At 37.4% G+C, this 26818-nt stretch overlaps 1 protein-coding gene across 6 annotated transcripts in view; it reads left to right on the top strand.

Annotated features, from left to right (window-relative positions):
* The first annotated feature begins 107 nt into the window (after window positions 1–107).
* The window catches only part of NUP210L (nucleoporin 210 like), a 147543-nt gene continuing 120832 nt past the window's right edge, over window positions 108–26818 (top strand). For all 6 annotated transcript variants that reach the window (XR_012481658.1, XR_012481659.1, XM_074265197.1 and 3 more), the window contains exons 1-9: window positions 108–2205; window positions 3088–3224; window positions 14637–14768; window positions 15654–15747; window positions 16903–17053; window positions 17402–17534; window positions 18314–18472; window positions 25971–26039; window positions 26709–26815. Coding sequence is in view for 4 of the 6 variants with exons in the window: in XM_074265197.1 (XP_074121298.1) it covers window positions 2003–2205; window positions 3088–3224; window positions 14637–14768; window positions 15654–15747; window positions 16903–17053; window positions 17402–17534; window positions 18314–18472; window positions 25971–26039; window positions 26709–26815 (1185 nt within the window). In the remaining 2 variants the exon portion in view is untranslated. The remainder of the gene's footprint in view (window positions 2206–3087; window positions 3225–14636; window positions 14769–15653; window positions 15748–16902; window positions 17054–17401; window positions 17535–18313; window positions 18473–25970; window positions 26040–26708; window positions 26816–26818) is intronic.

Below are 26818 nucleotides of genomic sequence, written 5' to 3'. Positions count from 1 at the left end.
ATGCACTCTCCCTCAAAGTCACAGAAGTAATACCAAAGATACATTTTTCTAATTTACACATGTTCTCACTTGATCCTCCAACAATCCTCTGAGGTAGTGGGTACAGCCAGGATCATCATTCCCCTTTTATGGGCAAGGGGACAGATAAGGAATGAGTGAGCCAATATTGTAGGTTACTTTTTTTTTTTTTTTTTTTTTTTTTTTTTAAGTGACTTCCCCAGGGTCACACAGCTAGGAAGTGTTAACTGAGATCAAATTTGAACTCTGGTCCTCCTGAATTCAGGGCTGGTGCTCTTTCCACTGCGCCCCCTAGCTTGCCTGTAGGTTACTTTTTTTTTTTTTTTTTACCTCTCCTATGTCTTCAAGCTGGCCAGTTTTTGTCTTGCAAGGTTTGGTTTTTGATCTGTCTCTTTGGAGAAATAATAGAAGACTTTATATTAAGGCCATTTCCTTTTGTCTTTTAGAAAAAGCAATAACCTATACCCCGGATTTCAGCCAGTTTTGAGAGGGTGGATCTCAAACTCGTCTTTAAATAGTTCACCTGTTTCTGGCACTTTACTTTTCTGGCCCTCGAAGTTAAAAGGGAATTTTAACTTCGGTGGACATTCAAAATCTGCCCTGTGCCAGCCACCACCTTAGGTGCTGGGGCTAGTCATTTGAGGCTTTGTTCTTATTCACAGGGTATGAGTCATCTTATTGGCAACTTTAAAAGTTTAAGTTTTTAAATTTTTTTTGAGGAAACTTTAACTTAAATTTAACTTGCATTTTGAGACCATCGTAGGATTTCTGAGGTGGGGAAATGTCGGTAATTTGAGAGCAAGGGAGCTCAGGAAGATTACCCCGGAAATGGTGTTTGAGCTAAGCTTTAATGGATCCCAGGAACTTAAAATGCTACACTAGACGTGTAGGACTACCAGCCTTACCAAGGGCAGGAACAGGAGAATAGTCTATTATAGCTCATTTAGTCCATTTGAAAGCTATTGAAGAGAGAACATGAGGTCATTTAGTTAAAAGATCCGGAGAGCGGGGTTCAGCACCATTTATAGTCCTTTGGATGCTCGCTGAGGCTAAGACCTCAATGATAACACATGGCAAAGAAGGAGCTATCAAAAGTGGGAGCCTCCCCCAAAAGTTAACATCCAGAAGGATGTGACACAGGTGAGTATACAGACGGAAAGCGCTTCAGACAGGGGAGGCGGGTGGAGTGAATGGGAAGAAAGACAAAGGGAAAAGAATTGTACACTTTCTGCCATTCCCGGAGGCTTGAGTCCGGAGATTAAAGGAGGAATAGAATGAGTGGTTTGCTGAAGCCTTTAGGCGGAGGAAATGGGGGGACCCAGGATTAGGAAACGCTGGCTTTGGGAGGGAAAGTGCCTCTGCGGGGTCTGGAGCCAGGGAGAGAAAGAGGACCCAGGTAAAACGAACTCTTGATCCTACCCCTTCGTTCTAATTCTAATCCCCGTCGTTTGAAGACTCGTAAACTGGCCCTGGGCTCGGACCTTTTGCCTGCTGAGTAACCTCCAGCAAGGCACCTCCTCTGGACTTCAGTTTCACAGAAGAATGTGAGGTGAGACTAGATAACTTTCACCCAAAGACAGCATTCTTTCCAGTCGGGAAACCTAGACCGAGCCTAATCCCAGGCCCGCTGCTCGCCTTCCCGCCTCAGGCTTCCTTCCTCCCCCCGGGAAGCCGCGGGCCACGCTGCGGAGGAGCTAGCTACTTTAGCACCGCCGTGGGCTGCAAGAATGAGATGGTGGGCTGGGCTAGGTGATTAGAGAATCTATATTCAGATGAATTTACAGAGGAAGTTTAGCCGCCGGAGGTTTAACCTCGGGTCCCTCGAGGTTACTTTCATTGTTAGAATTGGGGGCTGAGAGGAAGGTGGGGCGAACCTTCCAGCGGTTTCTCCTTCCTTCACGCGCCCCGGGGCCCCGCCCCCTCCCGCTCATTGGCTGTTGCGAGCCGGGGCGTGGCCGGTGGTTGAGCGGGAGCCTGGGCCGCCATGAGGAGGCCTGGGGTCGGATGGGACCGCGGCTTGAGGCACTTGTTGGGGACGCCGCTGCCGCTGCTTTTGACGCTGCTGCTGCTGAGCCTGCTCGGATCCCGGGCCAACAAACTCAACGTGCCCAAGGTGCTATTGCCCTTCGGCCGGGAGCCTGGCCGGGTGCCCTTCCTGCTGGAGGCCCAACGGGGCTGCTACACCTGGTGAGGGGCCCCAGCCCTGGGTCGGGTGCCCGCCCACAGACGAACGGAACTCCGCACGAGTGCACAGGCGCTCCTCACTCCCCTCCCCTTCTGGGAAATCCTCCAGAGTGGCCAGGGTGGGGCGAGGCAGGGATGAGTGCGCCCCCTGGCTTTGGAAGAGGGAGCACTCCCTGGAACCTGAGCCACCCCTTCCTCCCTCCCTCCAATCGTTGGTCCCCCAGAGAAGAAAAGGCCTCGTAGGGCCACGCGGTTGTGGGCCTCAGGGCCCTCCCAGGCCTGGGGGAGGGGAAGGACCCTTCTAGAGAATGAGCTCCTTTAGCCCCTCTCCCCCAAAGCGAAAGGTCCACGGGATCAAATGACTGTGGGCTTCTCAGGCTTCTTTGGAAAATGACGGTCCCAAGTCATCAGGACTGTGAAGGGGACTAACCTGTGGTTAGACCCCTTCCCAGAGTCTAAGGAACTTTTTGGGTAGAGATACAAAGAAACAAGTGTAGTTTAATGACTCTTGAGTTGAAGGGATGCAAGAGTAAACTTGGCTTTTTTTTTTTTTTTTTTTTTCCCTTAAGCACGTTATGTGACCCTCATTCTGGACCTCTTCAGGTCCCAGCTTCTGTGAAGACACCAGTCTCCCTACAATGAAGATACAAATTGAGTTTGATCTTACAGGTTTAGGGGAAGAAAGACTAATTCCAGAGATTTTGGGCAAAGGGAACTTTAAAAAAAAAAAAAAAACTTTTTAAGAACCTTCTCAAGTCCTATAAAGCTTGAGCACTCTCTTCATTAGGTACTTTATGAACTAGAAAAGAATTGGGGATTTTTTTCTAGGTAAAAGCAACTCTACACGAGTTCACTCTTTCATGCTTGAGTTCTTTGTCCTGGCAGGCATTCTAGCCATCATGATGCAGTCACCGTTGAGCCTCTGTATGAAAACAGTACCTTGTGTTCTCAAAGAGCTATACTTATTGCTGAATCTACCCAACCAATACGCCTCAGCAGTGTTATCCTAGCTCGAGAAATAGGTAGGTTGAGAAGAAACAAATTCAAATAGGTCTGGGATTCGATCATCCAGGGGCGTTCACAGATGATCAGCAATGGTATTTAAAGTTAGAAGACTGAGCAGAGCATTTTTTCAATTTAAGACAGAGGTGCAGTGTCCCCCGCTTACCTGGATAGACAAGTATGGTTCCGAACTCTCCTGATGATACAAACCTGGAGGGTGACGAGGGACTCTGCCTGCGCTCAGATAGCGTCAATTCTGTGGGAATTCCTTCCCGTCCTTCTCCTTTATTACGCCTGCTCTTGTTTTAAGTACCTCCATAGTCATGATGGCTGCCATAGTTAGGCTTAGTGGTTAGCAATAAGGAATCCTTGTGTTCAAATGAGAATTTTATTACAGGGTCTAATCTGAGTACTATACTAAATATAGTCTAATAATATGGAGACAAAGCCAGAAGGTGACTGATGGATTAGAAAATGTTGTTCAACAAATATTTTAAGTACTAGTTACCAGACTAGTAAGTGCTAAATGTTAGGGATGATAGAAAGCCATAGAAGTGCTTTTCATCAAGGAGGAGTGAGTGTATGTGGTGGGATTACTATTACAAATAGATGAATGTGGTACAAAGAAAATTCAGGAGAATATATTAAAACTATGAGAATCGGGGAATAATTTATAGAAGAGAGAGAGGAGATGAACTGAGTTATGCAGAAAAGCCGAGATTTTGTGAAACAGAGATGAGACAGAAATATATTGAAGGCTTGAGAAATGGCTTGTGCCATTTGGAGTCAAACTGTCCTCTTTTGACTGGTTTGTAGAATATGTGTGAAGGGAGTAGTATGAAATGAGGTTGACCCACTCAGTGTTTCTAAACACAGGCTCCAGAAATCTTCCTTGGTCTGATGTCCCACCCTCACAGAACACAACTGGTTGAGTTGAAAAATGTAAGCCTCCACAGTCTACAATTGACTGGGATTTGCAGGGATTCTCAAACTAAATGTGGCCCGCCTGGTTATGGCAAATGGGCTGAGGGGCGGAGACAGAGCATGAGCTTTTGTTTTTACTGTAGTCCAGCCCTCCCACAGTCTGAGAGACAGTGAGCTGGCCCCCTATTTAAAAAGTTTGAGGACCACTGAAAGAGTGTAAAGTGTAAAGTTTTCTTTAGAACTTTAAATGCTAGGCTAAGGAGTTTATATTCTGCTTTCTGAGCTGTGGAGTAACCTGATCATTCCTCTGCCTTAGGAAAATTATTTTGACAGCTTGGGTAAAAGATGGATTGGAAACAAGGCCATTTAGGAGGCTATTACAATAATCCAGGAGAGAGATGATAAAAGCCTGAACTAAATTGGTGGATATGAGTGGAGAAAATAATAATTATTATAATTATTATTATAGCTTGCATTTATATAGTGTTTTAAGATTTGCAAAATGGCTTTCATTAGTTATTTCATTGGGTCCTCACAACAGCTATGAGAGTTGAAACTTATTACTATGCTTATCTTCATTTTACCCATGAAGAATTAAGGCTGAGATGTTAAATGACTTAAGATCATATAGTGTTTGAGGCTAGCACTCAAACTCAAATATTCCTCAGTCCTTAGTACAGCCTTCTTCAGTTAACTGGTGTTTATTAGATGACTATTATGTGCCAGACACTGTTAAGCACTAAGAATACAAAGGAAGGAAAAAAAAAAAGAGACAACATGCACATGGCTGTGTACAACAATTTTTGTTCAGCTATTTTCTAATGATGTCTGGCTCTTCGTTACTAGTATCTGAGGCCAGATTTGATCTCAAGAAGAGGAGTGTTTCTGATTCTAGGCTTGGTGCTCTAATCTACTGTACCACCCAGTTGCCCCTACTAAAACCATAGATTGGAGATAGTCTGAGAGGAGAGGGTACTAGGATTAAAGAAAAAAAGGAAAAGCTTCTTGCAGAAGGTGGAACTTTAGTTGAAACATGAGAAAAGACAAAGAAGGCAGAAATGAGAGGGGAGAGTATTGCAGGTGTGGGAGCAAAAACATTGTGTGATAGGAATAGCTCAGAGGTCCCTGTCAGTAGGTTAGAGGACATGGAAGGGAGAAAGGTGTCAGAAGACTGGAAAGGCAGAAAGTACTGGTTATAGGCAGGCAGGTTATGAAGAGCTTTGGAGGCAAACAGGATTTCATTTTTGGTCTTAGGGGTAATGTGGAGCCACTGAAGTTTATTAAATAGTTGGGTTTTATGGTCAGACCTGTATTTTAGGAAGATCTATTTGACAAAGGGGGAAAGGTTGGATTTGAATGGGATCTTTTGACTTCAGGAAGAGAATTATTGCAATATTTTAGCCATGTGATGATGAAGCTTTATATTAGGGGGATTATAATGTCAAATGAAAGAAAGGAAGTGAAAATATGAAACATTATACAGGGAGAAACTACAGGACAATGATAGAAGGGATGGAGGTGAGAGAGTAAGTCTGGGTGACAGATGGTATTGGTACTCTCAACAGTAATAAGGAAGTGAGGAAGAAGTATTTTTGAAAGAAAGAAAAATGAGTTTTGTTTTGAACATAATTGCTAATTATAATTATAATAATAGCTAGCATTTATACAGTGTCTCTACTATGTGAAGTGAACTGTTAGGTCCTTTACAAATAACTCAATTGATCCTTCCAACTTAAATAGTTCTATGAGATAGGAGCTATTATTACCCTTACTTTAAAGTTGAAGAAATTGAGACAGCCAAGTTAAATGACTTGCTCTAGGTCATACAGGTAGTGTCAAAGGCTAGATTTGAACTCTGGTCTTCTTGACTCCAGTCTCAATGCTCCATCCTCTTTGCCATCTCAATGGTCCCTACATTGCACCTTAACTGGGTATAAGATGTCTATGAAACATCCAGTTCAAGAAGTCTAAAAGGCAGTTAAAGATGTGAGAGTGGAGATGGGGAAGAGAATATGGGATGGACAAGTAGATCTAAATCATTGTGTCTAGAGATAATTGGAGCCATGAAAGCAGATGAGATTACTAAGTGAAATGGTATAGAGGAAGAAAAGAAGAGAGCCCTGAGATATCTGTGGCTCTGTCTAATTGCCAGAATGTCCTTTATGTATGTTAGCTCACTCGAGAAAAAGTAAGAACTATGGAATTAGGAACTGATTGGATATGGAAGAAGCAGGAAGAGTCAAGGGTAACTTTGAGGCTATGAATCCGAATGACTGAGAAGAGAAAATTCTGAAGGAGCAAGTTTAGTGAGAGAAGCAGAGTTCTGAATAGAGATACCAAGTTGCAAACTTCTTTCAGCCTGTGGACAGTTAATTGGCACTGAAATTCAAGAGTTAGCATATATTGTAGTGCAGAGGATATGTTTATTAAATAGAAAGGTTGAGATAGTATATAGATTTGGGAGCAATTTTTGTAGAGGTAATCATTGTCCACATGGGAGCCTTTGAGATCTCTGAGAGGAAAAAAAGAGGGCTCAGGACAAAATCCTGGGTGCAAAAAATGAATGCTGATCTAACAAGAGCCTGAAAAGAAGAACCTGGACAGAGCAGGGCCCAAAAAGAGACTGAAAGGTCAGAGAGAATGTTCAGGAGGATGAGTTCATTAAAAGCAGCTTCATTTTTGTCTTTGTATCCCCTGTACCTAACACAGTGCCTTTCACATAGCTCTTCATAAATACTTGAGGAATTGAATTGGAATGAAGAGAGTTGTTAGAGGTATCAGAAGCTGTATAGAAGTCATGGAGGATGTGGACTACAAAAGCCTTTGGAATGAGTAGTTAAAGAGTTTTGGTAGCTCCAGGAGAATAACTGCTACAAACTGAAAGGTTAGTGAGAGGGCAGCCAAGTGATAAGTGGATATCACATTGGACCTGGAATAAGAATTTTTTCCTGAGTTCAAATCAGTCTTCAGACACTGCCTAGCTGTGTGATCCTGGGCAAGTCACTTATCTTTCTTAGCCTCAATTTCATTATCTGTAAAATAAGCTAGAGTAGAAATTGGCAAACCTCTCCTGTATCTTTGCCAAGAAAATTCCAAATGGGGTCATGAAGAGTCAAATAGGACTTAAAAAACAATTAAAAAGTGAATGAAGAGAAAGTGTTTAAACAGTTCTTTCTGTTATCTGGCAGTAAAATAAAGGAGAAACATCAGCTTGAGAGGGAGCATCGTGGGGTGGTAGAGGTTTTTTTTAAATAAGCTAGATGAGATCTAGAAATGTTTGAGAAGTTGAAGGTGAGAAGAAAGAAAGATCAAAGAACATGGCTTGGTTACAGAAGTGGATCTTGGCAAGGAGAAGGATCACATCTTTATAGACAAGAACTAAGGAGAAGAGTGAATGGAGGAAGGAGTACGAGATGGGGTTTGAGGTGTATGATGACTGGACTTTTGATAGGTAGCTTCAGTGAATACATCTAAGCAGGTTAGGGAAATGCATTTGGAATGCCCACTGAAAAGAATAGTGTAGAATTACAAAGAGTATAAAAATTAGGAAGGATCTCAAAAGCAACCCATATTTTAATAATTCTCTTTTTAGTTTGTTTCAGACTTTATTTTAAAATTTCCAAGGAGTTGACATTTACTACCATGCAAGGAAGACAATAGGTTTTTACATAGGTTAGGAAGTTCTGTGTTTCATCAATACTGAATTTACCTTTGCAAATTCTACTTCTGTTGCTTTTAGTTGTATCATGTGAGGCCAAAGTAGTTCAAATGTATTACTTCTTCTAGATGATAACCCTTCAAATATTTGAAATATACCCCTTTTCTGAACTTCCCTATTTCTGTCCAGTAACCTAGTAACCATTTTCATCTCATTTTTCCTTATTCTATATATCCAGGAAGTTGTTATGTCTTAAAAATCTATATATTATAGGATCTCTTTCTCTAATCCTTTTGTCTCTGTTCATATGGCTACTATAGTCTACTATCCTCATCACCTTTTTATTTCCTGGGCTAATAGTTTTTAAATTTTTTTGATCATGTACTTCACTAAATAAATTTATTTTGAGCATACACCCATAATATATCTACATTTACCTATTATATAAGTTATATACATGTATTGGAGACATCTGTGGCATAATGGATAGAAAGCTGTCCTCAAAGCTAGGAAGATCTGAATTCAGATAGTATCTCTAATACATACTGACCCAATAAAAGTGATTTCTCTATGTTCTAGGCCAGGGCTTCTTAAACTTTTTCTACTTGTGACTCCTTTTCACCTGAGAATTTTTTTAACATGATCTCAAGTATATAGGTATATAAAATAAGTAAACAAATAATTTACTGATATTAAATCATAATTTCATGACTCCCACATTATGGGAGTTATGTAATCACATATGGGATTGAAACTCACAGTTTAAGAAGAATTGCTCTGGGCAACTTTCTAAGGCTCTGAAGTTGTAGCAAAGCTGCTGACCTGCATTTGTAGGAGTTTCTTAATCAAGACTTTTCTCATGAATTTTAAGGAAAGGAAAGGGACCCATTTGTACAAAAATGCTTGTGGCATTTTGTAGTGATAAGAAACTGGAAACTGAGTGGATGCTCATCAGTTGGAGAATGGCTGAATATGATATATAAATATTATAAAATCTTATGGTTCTCTAAGAAACAATCATCAGGATGATTTCAGAGAATCTCAGAGAGACTTACATGAACTGATGGTGAATGAAATGAGCAGAACCAGGAGATCATTGTACACGGCAACAGCAAGATTATACAATGATCAATTCTGATGGATGTGATTCTTTTCAACAATGAGTCAATTCAGGCTAGTTCCAATGATCTCATGATGAAGAGAGCCATCTACACAAGAGAGAGACTGTGGAAACTGAGTGTGGATCACAACATAGCATTTTCACTTTTTTATTGTTTGCTTGAATTTTATTTTCTTTCTCATTTTTTCCCTTTTTTATCTGATTTTTCTTGTGCAGCATGATAATTGTATAAATATGTATGCCTATGTTGGATTTATGCATATTTTTACCATGTTTAACATATATTGTATTACTTGCCAACTAAGGAAGGGGGTGAGGGGAAAAGGGTAATTGGAACACAAGATTTTATGAGGGTCAATGGTGAAAAATTATCCTTATATATGTTTTGAAAATAAAAAGCTTCAATAAAAAAAATTAAAGAATTTTCTCATGTCAGTGAATCACAGGTTCCTGTTACATGTACTACTTTGGTAATATATATAGTGTAATGTACATATGTACAGTATGGGGCAAAGACAAATGGAGAAAGAGCTGACCTTGGCATCAGAAAGACATGGGTTCAAGTTCTGCTTCTTGACATATATTGGTGGTTTGGTCACAGGCTACCTACTTAACTTTTAGACCAGATTAGTCCTCTAGAACCAAATTAAAATATAATTGAGAAATATTTATTAAAATAAAAATTCAGTAGAACATAGGTAATGTTAACATGTGGTTTTCTAAGTCAATAGGCAATTAAAGAGATCCTTATGTTTAGTGCATATTTCTATTTGAGTCTGTGTGCTAGACAACTCTCTTAATAAGTTGCAAAGAGGGTGCCAATCTGTATTGATAGAGGTACTTTCCTTATCTGAGAGTTGCTTGAGCTAGAATAAGTCATAGCAGTTTAATTGGAGAACTTCTGTGAACCCTTAGGCATTAAGGTTATTTACAGGGGTGCTTTATATTATAGATGTACATATAAATATATGTGTGTATGTATATATGTGTGTGTATAGGCAGAGAAAAAGAGGAAGAGAGATCATATAAGTTCATAGCATTTTAGTAGTTTGGTAAGCTGGGCTTCAGGGATTGTGTATGTGTGTATACATGCACCTGTGTATTGTACCCCTTATACAGGTTTTGGGAGTACAGGACAAAAAAAAAAAAAAAAAAGGAACAGGATAGATGATAATTGTAGATGGGATTGAGGACAACATGATTGGTTAAAGAGCTTAGGCAAGGGGAATAATATGATTGTTTGAAAGTTTGGTAATAAGAAGATCGCTGTACACTTCAATGTTGTATGAAGATGTATTCTGATGGAAGTGGATATCTTCAACATAAAGAAGATCCAACTCACTTCCAGTTGATCAATGATGGACAGAAATAACTACACCCAGAGAAGGAACACTGGGAAGTGAATGTAAATTGTTAGCACTACTGTCTATCTACCCAGGTTACTTATACCTTCGGAATCTAATACTTAATGTGCAATAAGAAAATGGTATTTACACACATATATTGTATCTAGGTTATATTGTAACATATGTAAAATGTATGGGATTGCCTGTCATCAGGGGGAGGGAGTAGAGGGAGGGAGGGCATAATTTGGAAAAATGAATACAAGGGATATTATTAAAAAAATTACTCATGCATATATATTGTGAAAAAAATTATAAATAAAAAAAAGTTAAAAAAAAAAAGAAGAAGAAAGAAAGTTTGGTAATAGGGACTAGCAACAATCCCCTTTCCCTCATGAGAGTCCAGGTACAATATAACAAACCAGACATCCTTGAACGATAGCTTGATGGTGTACCCATCCCTCCAAGGTCAGCTAAATTCCTTGAGCAAGACTAGATCAGGAGAGCTGGATTTTTAAACTTAATCCATTATAGATCAATTGAATCTCTGAACTAAGTTCAGAGACAAAGAACCTTGATTTAAGTAGTTATAGGACAAAAGCAATTAATTGTAAGTAGGATCAATAAAATGATACAGAAGAAGTTCAATTTTTTTCAGTGGCAAATCCTTTTGGAAAGGAGGAGAGGGATCTGGAAGCTGATAAATCACAAGAAAGAGGATTTGGGTCAAATATTGTTGGAAGTGGAATGACTCCAAAGAAGAGATTTCTTTTTTATTTTTTTAAATATGAAAGTATTTATTTTTTTATTATAACTTTTTATTAACAGTACATATGCATGGGTAATTTTTTACAACATTATTCCTTGCACTCACTTCTGTTCTGACTTTTCCCTTCCTTCTCTCCATCCCCTCCCCTAGATGGCAGGCAGTCTTATACATGTTAAATATGTTATAGTATATCTTAGATACAATATATGTGTGTAGAACCGAACAGTTCTCTTGTTGCACAGGAAGAATTGGATTCAGAAGGTAAAAATAATGCAAACAGTTCACGCTCATTTCCCAGTGTTCCTTTTCTGGGTGTAGCTGATTCTATCATTGATCAATTGGAACTGAATTAGATCTTCCCTTTGTCAAAGATATCTACTTCCATCAGAATACATCCTCTTACAGTATCATTGTTGAAGTGTATAATAATCTCCTGGTTCTGCTCATTTCACTCAGCATCAGTTCATTTTATTCTCTTCAGGCCTCTCTGTATTCACTCTGCTGATCATTTCTTACAGAGCAATAATATTCCATAACATTCATATACCATAATTTATTCAGCCATTCTCCAATTGATGGGCATCCATTAATTTTCCAGTTTCTAGCCACTACAAAAAGGCTGCCATAAACATTTTGGCACATACAGGTCCCTTTCCCTCAAAGAAGAGATTTCTATACTGTAGTAGTAGAGGAAGAATTTGAAAGTCAAAGTGGGTTGAGCATAGTGGTACATGAATGTAATTCCCGTTACTGAAGAGGCTATGGCTGGTAGGTTGCTTAACCTCAGAGAGTTCTGAAATGCTTTAGGAATAAAGCCACTTAGTCTGGCACCAATACGGTGAGCCTGTTGGAACTGGGAACTACTAGGCTGCCTAAAGAGGGATCTACACAAAGCTACTGTGCAAAAAAGAAAAAGAAAATTGGAATGGAAAGCAAAGATAATGCCACCTTTTCTTTCTGGCTCAGTATGAAAGAAATAACAGCCAGCACTGGAGATGGCAGGCAAGGAAGTAGTGTCTTCTGGAGCAAGACAGGTTAATGTGAGTACAAAAAGATGGAAAGAATGTGCAAATGATTGAGGATGAAAAGAAGTTTGTTAGAGAGAGGTGTGAACAATCAACACTGTGTGTTCATTCATCCTACGTTCCAGTCCCCTATTTCTGTTTATTGATCCACTTTATATGGATGTTACCGTAGTATGTGTTAGTCATCTCAAACTCAGAATGAGCAAAATTGAGCTTAACTACTGCAAACTAAGTCATCTTCTTGACTTCCTTATTTTTATCAGTGGCACTTCTTTCAATTATGCAGATTTAAAACCTCAACATCATCTTTTAGTGTTTCATATTCCTTATAAGGAATCTGGTTGTCAAGTCTAATCACTTCTTCTTTTGTTTCCTCTTTATAGACCTTTCTTGTCACTCCCACAATGTCACTCTACTTCAGGTCCTTGTTGCTTAAAACCACAGAATCTTAACATTGGAAGAGATGACGTTGTGCGTTATCTAGGGAACTTTCTGTCACAAGTCAGGAACTCCTTCTGTAATATTTCTCACATCTTGTCATCAAGCCTCAGTTTAAACTACAGAAGAAGATGGTCGAGTTATAATGGAAGGGACTCCAGGATATGTAATCAAAGGACCTGTGTTTCTGACCAAGTACTTAGTGCCTCTGTAAACTTGAACAAACCAATTAACCTTTCTAAACTTCAGTTTTCTCATCTATAAAATGGACAGGCTAGGTTAAATGATTTGGAAATGACCCATTTCTAAATCCTTTGATCCTATGATGGGAAACTTAGTATCCCAGAAGGTAGCCCCTTCCATTTTCAAACATCATAATTTTCTGCAGGCTCCTTCTAATATTGAGCTGAATCTTTCTCCTTTAAACTTCCATCCTTGGCTTCTGTTCTGTTCTCTGGAGCTATATAGAGGGAATTGATTTCCTCTTCCAAATGACTTGTCATGCCTCTGTGAGAGAAACCATGGACTCTATAAAGAAAAAGACTGTGGATAGAATACCCAGATGAAGGAGAGAGAGAGAAGAAAAATCAACAAGTAAGAGTTAAGTGAGGCACATTAATAGGCCATCCATTTGTTACCTGTATTTAATGCTCTGTTAAAGTAATATTGTAGGCACAAGAAGATACAAAGATTATCCTTCAGGATCTTGTAATTTTGTGGTTGGATGTACGGGAAAAGGAAGGAGGTTGTGGCCACAGTGCTAATATGGTACCTGGTACATTGGTAAGACTACAGTGGCCCTCAGAGGTCTCTGTCTAACCAAGGCCAAGGGATGTTAAATGACTTGGCTAAGATCACATGGGGAGAGGTAGGATGTGCACTTGAAACCTTTGATTCACAGCTAATGTGCTTTTCTCCAAGCCACAATGAGGTGGAATACTAAGCTTTATGATTTGGGGACAGCTGAGGAGAAGAATAAGACCTTACAAAAATGGGTAGGGTATGGATACAGGAAGGAACTACAGGGGTTTAGGTAGTGGAGGATGTGGAAAGGAGAATGAGAGCTGTTTGTATGATGTTGGTTACATAGAGGCATTCAGGAAATATTATGCTTTCGTGTAGGCTAATAAATAATATTTAAACAAAGCATAGGAGAAATAACTAAGGCAAACAAGAAACTATAGACACTTTCTTTGTCTCTCTATTCCTTGTTCTCTCCTGTCTTCCCCAAATTTATTCTTTCCTTCAATCATCTTTTCCCTCTACTTCCTTTTCTTTGTCCTTTACCTAATCATAATTTAAACCAGAAATTTTAAAAAATTAGTGTTGTAAATTTTGTTTCCTATTTTAAGTACATTGATTTTATTTTCTTTTTATTTATTTTATATTTTTCTGGAAGAACCAAACTATCAAAATGGGTTGTAAGCTATTTTTTACTTATATGTGGTTCTTAAGTGATTTCCACCCCCCCATGGTGTGTGTATATGTATGTATGTGTATATATATATATATGTATTGATATTAGATTTGGTTCATCTTTGTGGTAAATAAAATTGGACCTAAAATTTTGTGAAAACATCAGAGTAAAGAAACAGTGTGTAAGCAAATTTATGTAAGTAATAAATGGATAAAACATGTAATAAATACATAGTATTTACATAGTAAATACATTAAGCAATATTTTTAAAATACATATAAAATAGCTTTTAATCTAATCAATTTCATTTTATATATTAAAAGCGAGGCAGTGTGACAGGTTTATTAAAAATAATGCTGTATTTAGAATCAAATCCATTAGTTCATATTGTAGTTCTGCTACTTAGTACCTTTGTCACCTTGAGCAAGTCACTTAACTTTAAGCCTCAGTTTCTTCTTCTGTTAAAGGAGGAGTTATAGTAAATTATCTCTTACGGCTCTTCCCAGCTGTAAGTTTGTAAGCTATGATATGGTTCTTTGGACCATATTTTAAATACATTGATTTGTGAGTCTGCATGTTTAATGCATCTTATTGCATTGGTTATAAACATTGCAAATGATTATAAACATTATACCCTTTTCTCTCATTCAAATTAGGGTTAACTGTATCTAAAAATTTGGGAAGTTTAATAGATTTGTGATTTAATGAGTTAAATTCTTAGTTCTGGGTTCATTTTAGTGACTGACCATGAACTGCGCTGTGATGTTAAGGTTGATGTGATAGACAGCATTGAAATTATATCTCGAACTCGGGAACTCTATGTGGATGATTCTCCATTGGAACTGCTGGTGAGAGCATTGGATGCTGAAGGTAAATAATCATAGAAGATCATTAATTTCCTAAAGAATAGTAACTTTAATCTTGGACTTAGCATATGAAAATATGTCATTTGGGAAACAAATAGGTATAAACTTTTTCTCAAATGGAATAATTAAAGGTGAATTGACATTTATGTGTGTAAGGATCTTAATCATAAGTTTAGTTTATAAATTTTTTAAAATCATGATTCCCATAAAACTCTGCATATACCCAAATTCTATTTTTTTAGTTTCTGCTAATGGTTCCTAGATACACATTCAGAATATTTTGTGGAATTTCCTGGCTAGACTAAATCTTGACCTTTGGACCTTGAAGGAAAATGCAAAACTTTTTAGTTATCTTACATTATATCTTATCTTATAAGACTATAATCTACTGGTTTTATATTACATTTTCTATGATGTTTCTAGTGCTGCCATGTTGTTAAAGACATTTTAACTCATGTCTTTCTCTAAAATAGCTTAAAAATGGGACAGTTTTTTCAGTCTAAAAGATGAAAATATTAGAAATACTCAGGTACTTAATTAGGAGTCATTGGGAATCTATCAGCTATAAAGGAAATTATAGAGTGATTCTTATCCTATTTGTAAGGGATATTGGCAAAGAGGAACAAAAGAATGTGTGGCTGGCTTTACATTTGACAACCGGAAGTTGATCAACTTTATTTTTCTATGCTCTGCAGAGTTGTACAGCCAAAGTATTTATTTCTTCTGTGCTATGGTTTATGAGCTATCTTAATTTTTTTCTGTAATAATACTTATGTATTCTGTGATGAAGGAGCATTTGCTGGTGAGGTTTTAGCTTCTGTGTTCACAATATATAGCTATTTTTGAATCTGTATTTTCTATTTTTTCTGTTTTTGGTTTTGATCTACAGGAAACACATTCAGCAGTTTGGCAGGGATGATGTTCGAGTGGAGTATTGCCAAGGATAACGAATCAGAAAGGGTAGAGCTGTCTAGCAAAATTAGGTAACCCCCTAACCAAACACAAACCATCTGTGCAGAAGGAACCCATCTGGTCCTGGAGAGCAAACTGAATGCCAACCATATTCATGGATTTTAATGACTGTGCTATTAAGACAGCTTTTGGAAGCAGATAGTTTATCAGGAGGAAGATTTCTGGTAGAGGAATGATATCTAGTATGTTTGGAGGGTTTCTTCTTCATCCCAAGTTGATCATAAGAAGAGTTATTGCTCTTCACTATACACGTAGTGTAGTGGAAGAAGCACTGGACTTTGAGAAACATATTAGGACTCTATTACTGAGCAAGTCACTGACTTTCTCTAAGACCCAGTTTTCTTATAATTAAAATGAGAATGAAAAACCATTACATATCTCATAGGACTATGAGACAAGTGTTCTTTAAATCATAATTCACTTTTATGAAAAAGAACTTAAGATTCTTATATAATGATCAACTGTGATGGATTTGGCTCTTTTCAACAGTGAGATGATTCAAAGCAATTCCAATAGACTTGGGATGGAAAATGCCATCTGCATCCAGAGAGAAAACTGAATATTTATCAAAACATAATAGTTTCATCTTTTTTTGGTGGTTGTTTGTTTGTTTTTTTCTTTCTTGCATTTTTTTCCCTTTTGGTCTGCCTTTTCTTGTACAATATAACAATATAGAAATATGTTTAAAAGGATTGCACATGTTTAATCTGTATCACGTTGCTTGATGTCTTGGGGAGAGGGGAGGTAAGGGAGGGAGAAAAATTTAGAATACAAATTCTTACAAAAATGAATGTTGAAAATTATATGTACTTGGGAAAATAAAATACTAGTGAGAACAAAAAAAAAAAAAGAACTCAAGGTCTTTTTGGACGTTATGTTTAGTCAACAGTCCTATTGCTAATGCTATTTCTTCTATTTTAGGTAATTGCTAAAAATAACCATTATTATAAATAACTCTGTTTTTAGTACAGAGAGTAGTTCTTAATTTAACCCAGATTCAATCCCATCTCAATATTAGTTAGATATATAGGAAGTAAACTCATTTTGCATAGGTCTTATCTTCTTTCTCCTATAAAGCCACTAGAGATACCATTTTTATGGAGAGCTTTTAGAAGAAATTGATTTTTCTGATTCTATGAGGTACAAACTCAATTCTGTCTCATTAGGATTCTGAAATACTGTGAAGCTGAATATTCTCCACCAAAGTATATAGCTGAAATGGAAAAAGAAGGGAAACAAGGGGATATGATTCTGGTATCTGGAATTAGGACAGGTGCAGCGGTTATAAAAGTTCGTGTACATGAACCCTTCTATAAGGTAAACTAATGTTATAAACTTTCAACTCGCAAACTTTGTTTATGTGAAGTTTATTATTTGTATTTAATACAGATTAAAACCTCATTTCTTCTAGTTTCTATTTGCCTTTCTACTACTTTCTACCCTCTTGGGGCGGGGGGGGGGGAAGCATAGACTTTCTTATTTTTAATCAGTGACTAAAATTAGTATATTATCAAGATATGCAGTTGTCCTTAAAATTATCTGAAGATGGAATTTAGGATATAAAAATTTATTTTAAAATGCTACTTAGAATTTAATAATGCTTTTAAATCTGGCACTGAGGGCATAAATTTGGAAGCTTAAGTGTATGGTTTTTTTCTCTGTTAGAAAGTGCCAGCTGCATTGATACGTCTACTGGTTTTGGAAAATATATTCCTCATACCTTCCCATGATATTTACCTTTTGGTAGGAGCGTTTATCAAATACAGAGTTGCCAAGATAGTCCAGGGGAAAATGACAGGTAAGTATCCATCTTTGCACAATCTCATTTTGCCACCACATCTTGACTTCTTTTCTCCAATAGCAGCAAAAATGAAGGCAGTTTAAAATGAAGTACGCAGGGTTCTACTTTATATTTTCAAGTTTTACTTATTTCTATGTCAACACTGAATATAGACAGTCAGGATATCTTGAACTGGATAACAACATATGTAAGCTGTTGATTTGTTTTCATTGTTTAGAGAATAAACAATCTTCAAACAATCTTCAGATTATCACTCTTCCAGACAAAATGACAATACTTGGTGGGCTTGCAGAGGTTCCAATTAGCAAATTAGTAGAGATTGTTGAATACTATTGAAATGATTTTAAATTCTTATCTGCAAAAGTTGCTTTTAAAAAAGTCTTTAGAAATTTATTATGAAAACTGATTAATAGGCTTGTCATTGTAGTTATAAAAAATAATTTGTTCCACAAATTCTATCTGGACTATAAAATGTGTATTGGTTCTTCTCACATTTCTTATTGCTGTTCTTTCACTGCATTAGTCACCACCTCTTGTTCCTCAGCCTATCCGACTATATTAATATCTAGGTTTTCACTACAGTAAATACACATTTAATTCCTTTGCAAATAAATATGAAAAATCCTCACAGTTCGAATGGGGAAGTAGAGGATATAATTTCTTTCTTTAGACCTTCTATCTGATTTCCATAAGGTTTTATTTTTTTTATAAATCTTCAGTGACTAGGCCATTATTGGTTTAATCTTTATCTTCTCTTTATCTTCCATTTCTTGCAGAGGTCAGTTTTCCCCTGGAACATTATGAGCTTCAGTTGCAAGATCATAAAGTTGCATTTGATAATTATGCCTTTGATAAGGTAGCTTCACTGGATGAAAAAACAGCGAAAGTAACTGCTCTCCAACTGGGCCAGACTAATCTGGTTTTTGTCCATAAAAGTATCCTTTTGATAACATTGTAGTAGTCTCAACTTCTTGTTGACTTGAACATGCTGGGACTGATCCATGGGATAAAATAGTTTAGTGGGAATATTCAGTATATGTCATTGAAGTGTCATATAGTACTTATATAGTATTTATAGTACTCAGTAATACAGTGTTGACTATCTGTAGTATAAAAATATTTCTTAAAATATCCACTTTTATTTTCTATAAATTCAATTTACTTATTTATTTTTCTTTTTTCTTCTTTTTCTGAGGCTGGGGTTAAGTGACTTGCCTAGGGTCACACCGCTAAGAAGTGTTAAGTGTCTGAGACCAGATTTGAACTCGGGTCCTCCTGAATTCAGGACTGGTGCTCTATCCATTGCGTCACCTAGCTGCCCCTGAATTTTATTTATTAACTATCTGGGATACATCCAAAGAAGGGCAGCTGGATTAGTGAAGAGACTTAATTCTGTGCCAAAGAGGGAAGTGTGAAAGAAATGGGGGGTGTTTATTTTGGAGAATAGGAGATGTATTTATCTTCATATATTAAGAAGGTTGGTTGTCATTTAATGAGGGGAGTTAGATTTAGTTGGCTTAGTTCCATAGACTTACCTATTTCAGAGATCAATTTCAATTTGTTCTGAGTCAAAATATTATAATAGATAGAATTTTCCAGTAATGCAAGGGGCAACTTCATGAAGTGATAAGTTTTCCCATCATTGAGCATTTTTAGAGGAATATTAAATGGCCATTTATAAGAGTGGTGGTAGTGAGGACCCTGTATGGAATAGACTTGAAAACATTTGAGTTCTCTTTCACTTCCTAGTTCTTGTGAAATTTGTCTGTATAATGTGAACTCTTTAGAGATGGATTATCCAGTCAATGGAATACTTGGGAGTCCTTGCTACTGCTTCCTCTTTGTCTTTCTACTCTATAATTTAGCCTTTAATAACACCTTTCTGAAAGGTAATGCAAGCTAGGAAAGTAGGGAAAGGAAGAGACTTTATTATTCAAACTTAATATTAATAGCCATAGCACTATTTTGAAGTTAAATAAATGGGGAAGAATGACATTTTGAAATAATCAGTTTTATTTGATCTTGTTTCTCCCAAATTAGCATGAATAATTAAGAGATGACTTTTCAGAATAATTTACTTTTTTTTTTTTTCCCCCCTGAGGCTGGGGTTAAGTGACATGCCCAGGGTCACACAGCTAGGAAGTGTTAAGTGCCTGAGACCAGATTTGAACTCTGGTCCTCCTGAATTCAGGGCTGGTGCTCTATTCACTGTGCCACCTAGCTGCCCCCAGAATAATTTTCTTAAGGTTCACTAACAGCTGCTTTCTAAGAGCTGAATTGAGAGAAGCATGAGTAAAAATCTGTTCAGTAAAAATGCACAAAATTAATATTAAAACTGAAACAAAATTTAAATGATCTGGATTGCATCTTTCAATTTTGCATTTAGAAATATTTGACATTTGAAATACAAACAGTTCCCAACTTACTGACAGGTTATATTCTAAAAGTTCATTTGTTCTCTGATTAGCCTATAAAAGTCTATTTAACCTGTATTATATTTGAAACATAATACTTCACTAATAATGCTGTAAGCCTAGCAATCCTGTTAATGTTATATGGAAAAATGCATTATTAGTTTTAATATGGTACAACAGTAATATTTAATATGGTACAACAGTAATATATATATATCTCCTGCTCTTGTAGCAGGAGCAGGAATTCTCTTCTTTCATCTTCCAAGTAGGGGGAAGGTGGATTCTACTAGTTCAGAACAGTGATGGCTTTGAAACAAAGGCTTTAGTTGGTTGGGGAATTAAGAGAATGGGGATTGAGAGGAAAGCAGTGGGCTAGGGGATATTTGTAAGGAATTGGAATATTTGTACTTTTTGTTAATCTAAGCCATGCAGGGGTCTATTTTTTTCTTCTGAGATGAATTCCCACAATTAATCCTGTTATGTTATTCCTTGGGTCCAAGGGTTTAGTCTTTCTCTTTTCATTGTCATGGGTTAAAAGTTTTTCCTCCCAAGCATACCACCCTTATCTTTTTACACTTACCATTGGTGGCTTGGCAAGAGAGCCTGGAGAGGTCATCCCATGCATTCAAAGACAGAATCGATAAAGAAATCAAATCATTGAGAAACAAGATTAGTGAGCTGGAAAAGGTAAACAACTCCAAGGAAAACAGGATTAGTGAGCTGGAAAAGGTAAACAACTCCAAGGAAAACAGGATTAGAGAGCTGGAAAAAGAAATCAGCTCTCTAAAAAATAAAATGGATAAAATGGAAAAAAATTCCATAGAAGATAAAAACTCAATTGGACAATTACAAAGAGATATAAAAAAAGTGAGTGAAGAAAATACATCATTGAAAATTAGACTGGAACAAGTAGAAATGAATGACTCAAGGAGAAACCAAGAGGGAGTCAAGCAAAACCAGAGAAATGAAACAATTGAAAAGACTGTCAAGTACCTTACCAGAAAGACAACAGACCTGGAAAACAGATCCAGGAGAGACAATTTGAGAATAATCGGACTCCCTGAAAAATGGGAGGAAAAAAAGAGCTTGGACACCATTTTCGAGGAAATTATCAAAGAGAACTGCCCAGACATTCTGGAAACAGAGGGTAAAATAGACATTGAGAAAATTCATCGATCACCTACTGAAAGGGACCCTAAAATCAAAACGCCAAGAAATATAGTGGCCAAGTTCAAGAACCATCAGACAAAGGAAAAGATATTGGAAGCTGCTAGAAAAAAACAATTCAGATATGGAGGATCCACAATAAGGATAACACAGGATCTAGCAGCGTCCACATTAAAAGAACGCAGGGCCTGGAACATGATATTCCGAAAGGCTAAGGAACTTGGTATGCAGCCAAGAATAACTTACCCAGCAAGAATGAGCATCGTTTTCCAGGGAAGAAGATGGACATTTAACGAAATAAATGAATTCCATCTATTTTTGATGAAAAAACCAGACCTACATAAAAGGTTTGATCTACACTTACCATTGGTACCAATCCAAGTGATTCTTGGATACACTAAGACATTTTATGACATGAGAAACTGCCTTCGTTTGGGTGAACAGAAGTCATACTTAATCAAATTGCATCCCACCTCATACTAAGGCAACGGTGTGGGCCTTATTATATAATAGGATGCAGTTTGATTAAGTATGACTTCCTGTACTTCAAATATGAATGGGAAAAATCCATCTTCTTGACTTGACCAAATTACCTTTCTGGTTTATAGTTTTTGTCAGTTAGCCAATAGTCAATCATAAACATTTATTAAACATACTGGTATATGTTAGGCACAGTATTAAGTCCTGGGAGTACAGAAGGAATGGTACAAGAAAGTTTCTGCCCTAAAGAAATTCACAATCCAACAGAGGACTCAGGATGCAAACAACTACCATACATATTATATACAGGATAAGCTAGCAATAATCAACAGATTATTTCTGTTGAATTGGCACTAGAATTTAGAGACAGTGGGAAAAGTTTCCTGTGAAAGATTAAATTTTAGTTGACACTTGAAGAAATCCAGGAGGCAGAGATGAAGAGGGAGATTATTTCAAGCTTGGGAGAGAGCCTGTGAAAATGCCCAGAGGTGAAAGATAGAGCCTTTTATTTGGAGTACAGCAAGGAGATCATTATCACTGGATTACAGAGTAAGTGATGGGGTGTGAGGTGCAAGAAGACTGGAAAGGTAAAAGGTTGGGGAAAGTTATGAAAGTCTTTGAATGCCAAATGGGATTTTGTTTGTTTGTAGAGATTATAGAGAGCCATAGAAGTTTCCTGAGAAAAGGGTTATAAGAACAGAACTGCACTTTAGGAAAATCACTTTTGCAGTTGAGTTGAAGATGGTCTAGAATAGGGACAGATGAAGCAGGCAGATCCACTAGTGAGCTGTTGCCGGAGTCTAAGGCATTAGAAGATGAGGGTCTGCACCAGGGTGGCAGTTTCATCAAAGAGGAGGGGGCATATTTGACAGATGTCATGAAGGTGAAATTGATATTTATTGACAACAGATTGGCTGAAGATGGTGAAGAGTTGAAGATAAGACCTGGGTTGTTGCAAGCCCAGGGGACTTCAACAATAATAGGGAATGTAGGAGATGGGAGGAAAATATAGAGCAAAAGATAACGGTTTCAGTTTTAGACATGCTGAATTTAGAATGTTTTCATTTTGTCAGGTCTGACAGGCAATTGGATATGTGAGAATGAAGGTCAGGGAAGGTTAAGTAGATGTGAGAATCATCAGCATAGAGATGATAATTGAATGCTTGGAAGCTGATGAGATTACCAAATAGAAGAGAGGGAGAAGAGTATCTAGGCTAGAGCCCTGTATAGTCCCCCATGGTTAACAAGTGTGACCCTGATGGTCCTGAGGAGTGGTCAGATAGGGGGGACTCCCAGGAGAGGCTGGTGTATGAAAACCTAGAGTATCAAGAGGAAGAGAGAGACCTTCAGAGAGGGCTAAAAAAGAGAATTGAGAAAAAGCCATTGGGTTTGGCAACTAAAAGATCCCTGGTGACTTTGGAGAGGGCAGTTCTGGCTGATTGATGAGATTGGAAGCCAGACTTAGAGAGTTAAGAAGACAGAAGAAAGGAAGTTGAGCCCCTCATCAAGGAGTTTAGCCATCAAAGGCAGAAGAGACATGGGACAAGAGTTAGTAAGGATGGAAGGATCAATCGAAGGTCTTTTGAAGATTCAGGAGGCGAGCATAGGTTTGTAAGCAACAAGGGAAACAACCAGTGAATAGGGAGAGATGGAAGTTTAGAGAGAGAGTAGGAATGCTAGAGGAAGCATGTGCTAGTGGAGATGTGATAGAATGGGATCATGTTTAAGTTCCTTGGCAAAGACAAGGGCCTTCTTATCATGTAGGATAGGGATGGAGAATGGGAGAAGATTCCAGGGTGATGTAAATTGAGAAAAAAGATATTAAAAGGCTTATTTGGCATAAAACTTATTCTTGGTTTTATATATATACATATATATGGTTATGAATGCCCTCTCCATAGGGCATTTATCAGTTATGCCTATAAATACAGTTGTGCCCATAAAACTAGCTAAGATCCATAATGTATAGATAGTAAATAATATAGTAGAACATATTGGCTTGTGCTAATTAGGAGAGGCTATTTAAATTAGTAAAAAAAAAATTTTAAAGTTTTTTCTTAAAGAAATTTCATTATCTTTAATCACATGTGAACCAGAACTAGGAAAATAAATGGTGACCTCGAATAGGTCTATAGAAGAAGGATTTGTAATCAGCATATGTTTTTTGAAGATAGTGAAAAGAACACTTAAATTGGAGATAGAAGATCTAGTCTTGGTTTTGATGCTGCCATTTTTTGGTGATGTTACCTTGGGCTGAGATTGCCCTACTTCATGGACTTATTTGGAGGAAAGCACTTTACTTTTTACTTTTCCAAATTCATGCAAAGATAGTTTTCAACATTCATCTTTGCAAAATCTTTTGTTCCAAAATTTTCTCCCTTCCTTTTCCTGCCCTGTTCCCAAGACAGCAAGCAATCTGATATAAATTAAACATGTGCAGTTCTTCTAAACATATTTCCATAATCATACTGCACAAGAAAAATCTTAACAAAAAGAAAAAACACACAAGAAAGAAAAAACAAGCAAAAAGTAACAACAAAAGGTGGAAATACTATGCTTTGATCCACATTCAATCTCCATAGTTATCTCTCTAGATGTAGATGGTTCTTTTCATCACAAGTCTATTGGAATTGCCTTGAATCACCTCATTGTTGAAAAGAATCAGGTCCATCAGAGTTAATCATCACATAATCTTATCGCTGTACACAATTTCTCTTGGTTCTGCTCCCATGACTCACTATCAATTCATATATTTCCAGGCTTTTCTAAAGTCATCCTGCTGGTCATTTCTTATAGAACAATAATATTCTATAACATTGATATACCATAACTTATACAGCCATTCCCCAACTGATAGGCATCCACTCAGTTCCTTGCCACCATAAATAAAGGGCTGCCACAAATATTTTTGCACATGGGGGTCCTTTTCCATTTTTTGTGATCTCTTTGGGATACCAGACCCAGTAGAGATACTGCTGGATCCAAAGGTATACACCGTTTGATAGCCCTTTGGGACACATTACTCAAGGAAAGTACTTTACAACCAGTTAAAATGCTTAATGTTTGTATGTCACAGCTTCTGCTGCTTCAGAACATTGTTTGAAAACAGTCAGTTCCTTCAAATGGCTTTTAACTTCTCCTTGAATCTCACTTTTTTAGGATCATTATAAATATGTGTGAGCAAATCCCTTTGTCTTTACTGATAAAGATAAACAATTCCTGAATTATCACATACTAAAAATTAGTGTGGTTTAAATTAATGATGGTTTGCTTTTATATTATTTGTAATAATGAAAGGCAGAAATAGTATATATAATCATAAATCATTTTTCATAAGCATATGAAAAATAGTAATATTATCAATAATAACAATAATTATTCTAGTTAGTAGTTATATATAGCACCTACTATATACCAGACATTATGCTAACTACTTTACAAATATTACCTCACAACAGTTCTGGAAGTTAGGTTCTTTTGCTATCTTTATTTTATATTTGAGGAAACTGAGACAATGTCCTGCCCAAAGTCACAAAACTAGTAAGCATCAAGATTTGGATTTGAACCTAGGTCTTTCTAACTCCAGGCAAATAAATATTAGGCAACTGTGTATCTGATGGTAGAAGGAAATTTTGCATGAAAATTTTACTTTGAATAATAGAAAATAAACTATCAAGTTTTTTTTTACCTCATTTTCAAGCTTTGAAATAGCCCTCTGATTATAGAATTATAAATAGATCCTTAGTGTTGAAGGGGACCTTTTAAATCATTTATACTGACCTCGTCTTACAGATGAGTGAACCATGGCTCAAAGTGGTTAAGTGATTTGTCTAACATCATAGAATATCAAAGTGGGAAAGAATCTCAGAGATCATCATATGTCTAGTAAATGGTAGAACTTAGACTGATCCCCAGCTCTCCTGACTTCCAAGTCCATTGTCCCACCCCCTACATCATACTGAATACTTTTGAGCAAAAGTAGTTTCACTCTAAAGGGCAGCCCTAAAGTCAGGAGAACCTGAATTCAAATCTGGCCTCAGACACTTAACACTTCCTAGCTGTGTGACCCTGGGCAAGTCACTTAACCCCAATTGCCTGAGCAAGGGGAAAAAAGAAAAAAAAAAAAAAAAAAAAGAATCTTCACACTACTCCTCAACCTAACCATATTTGCTTTGTTTTATAAACATTTAAATTGTAAGACTTTCTTTTCAACACTGGGACTACAGATAACTCAGGTCTATCTTCAAGCAGTTTATATTCTATTCTTGTCTTTACCATCAAAAGAATACTAAGAGAAGCAGTTTATAGCTTTCTATACCTTGATGCCTCTCTACAGCAATATGTAATCTTTTTTCCTTAAGCAAAAACTAAGATGTCCATATGCGGTGTGTGTCTGGACTCCCAAACTGTACCATATACATTGTAGAGCCTGGATTTTTAGGTATTAGTTGTTGAGAAAGCTGAAAAGCATTCCCCTTCAGTTTCTTCAGTTTTCTTATCAGTTAAGTAGAGGCATTAGAAAATATCCACAGAGGAAATGACAGCCATTTTGTTAACTGAGATGTAAAACTCATTTCAGACCCAGTTTTACTTTGACATTTTCTCACCTTGTTTATTTCCACTGATTATTATCAGTTGGAAGAAGAAATCTTGAAACAGGTTGTGAGAAACTTAGAAGAAAAGATCCATGTAATACGAAGCTTCCTTCTCTCTTGGGTTTGGGTCAGATACCTCATTCAGGAAAGGAGAGAAGGCTGTGTTCATGGCAGGAAAAAAAGAAGCCCCACGTGTCCTGTGAGTCCAGTGGAACAATAGGTCCAGCTCCAGGAGCTGAAACTTGGCCAGATCCATCACCAGTGGGAGCTACAAGTAGAGTTCATGGTTTTGTTTTTTTTGCACAAGCACCAGGGTGACTCGTACTTTGGAGCTGAAAATTCAGCAACATTGACCAAAACCACACAGTTTGAAAGGGAAAGCTGGGTCTACTTTGGAGTCAGTCTCCACTGTAGAAAACTAAGCCAGCTGTTGGTGGGGCCTCATCATTTTGTTTGGCATCACCTGACCGGAAAACACCCACTCTTAACATGCTGCTGCTTGTTTTTTTATACAGGCTTCACTGTCCAGCCTGGAGACCGGTGGAGTCTGGAAGTGGAGCAGACCTACATCATTACAGTTGAAGTGTATGATAAAAGTAGCACCAGAGTCTACGTGTCTGATGTG

Source organism: Sminthopsis crassicaudata, chromosome 4 (assembly GCF_048593235.1).
Source record: "Sminthopsis crassicaudata isolate SCR6 chromosome 4, ASM4859323v1, whole genome shotgun sequence".
Lineage (NCBI taxonomy): Eukaryota > Metazoa > Chordata > Mammalia > Dasyuromorphia > Dasyuridae > Sminthopsis > Sminthopsis crassicaudata.
Note: the sequence above shows the minus strand (reverse complement) of the source record. Positions and strands in the feature narration are given on the sequence as shown.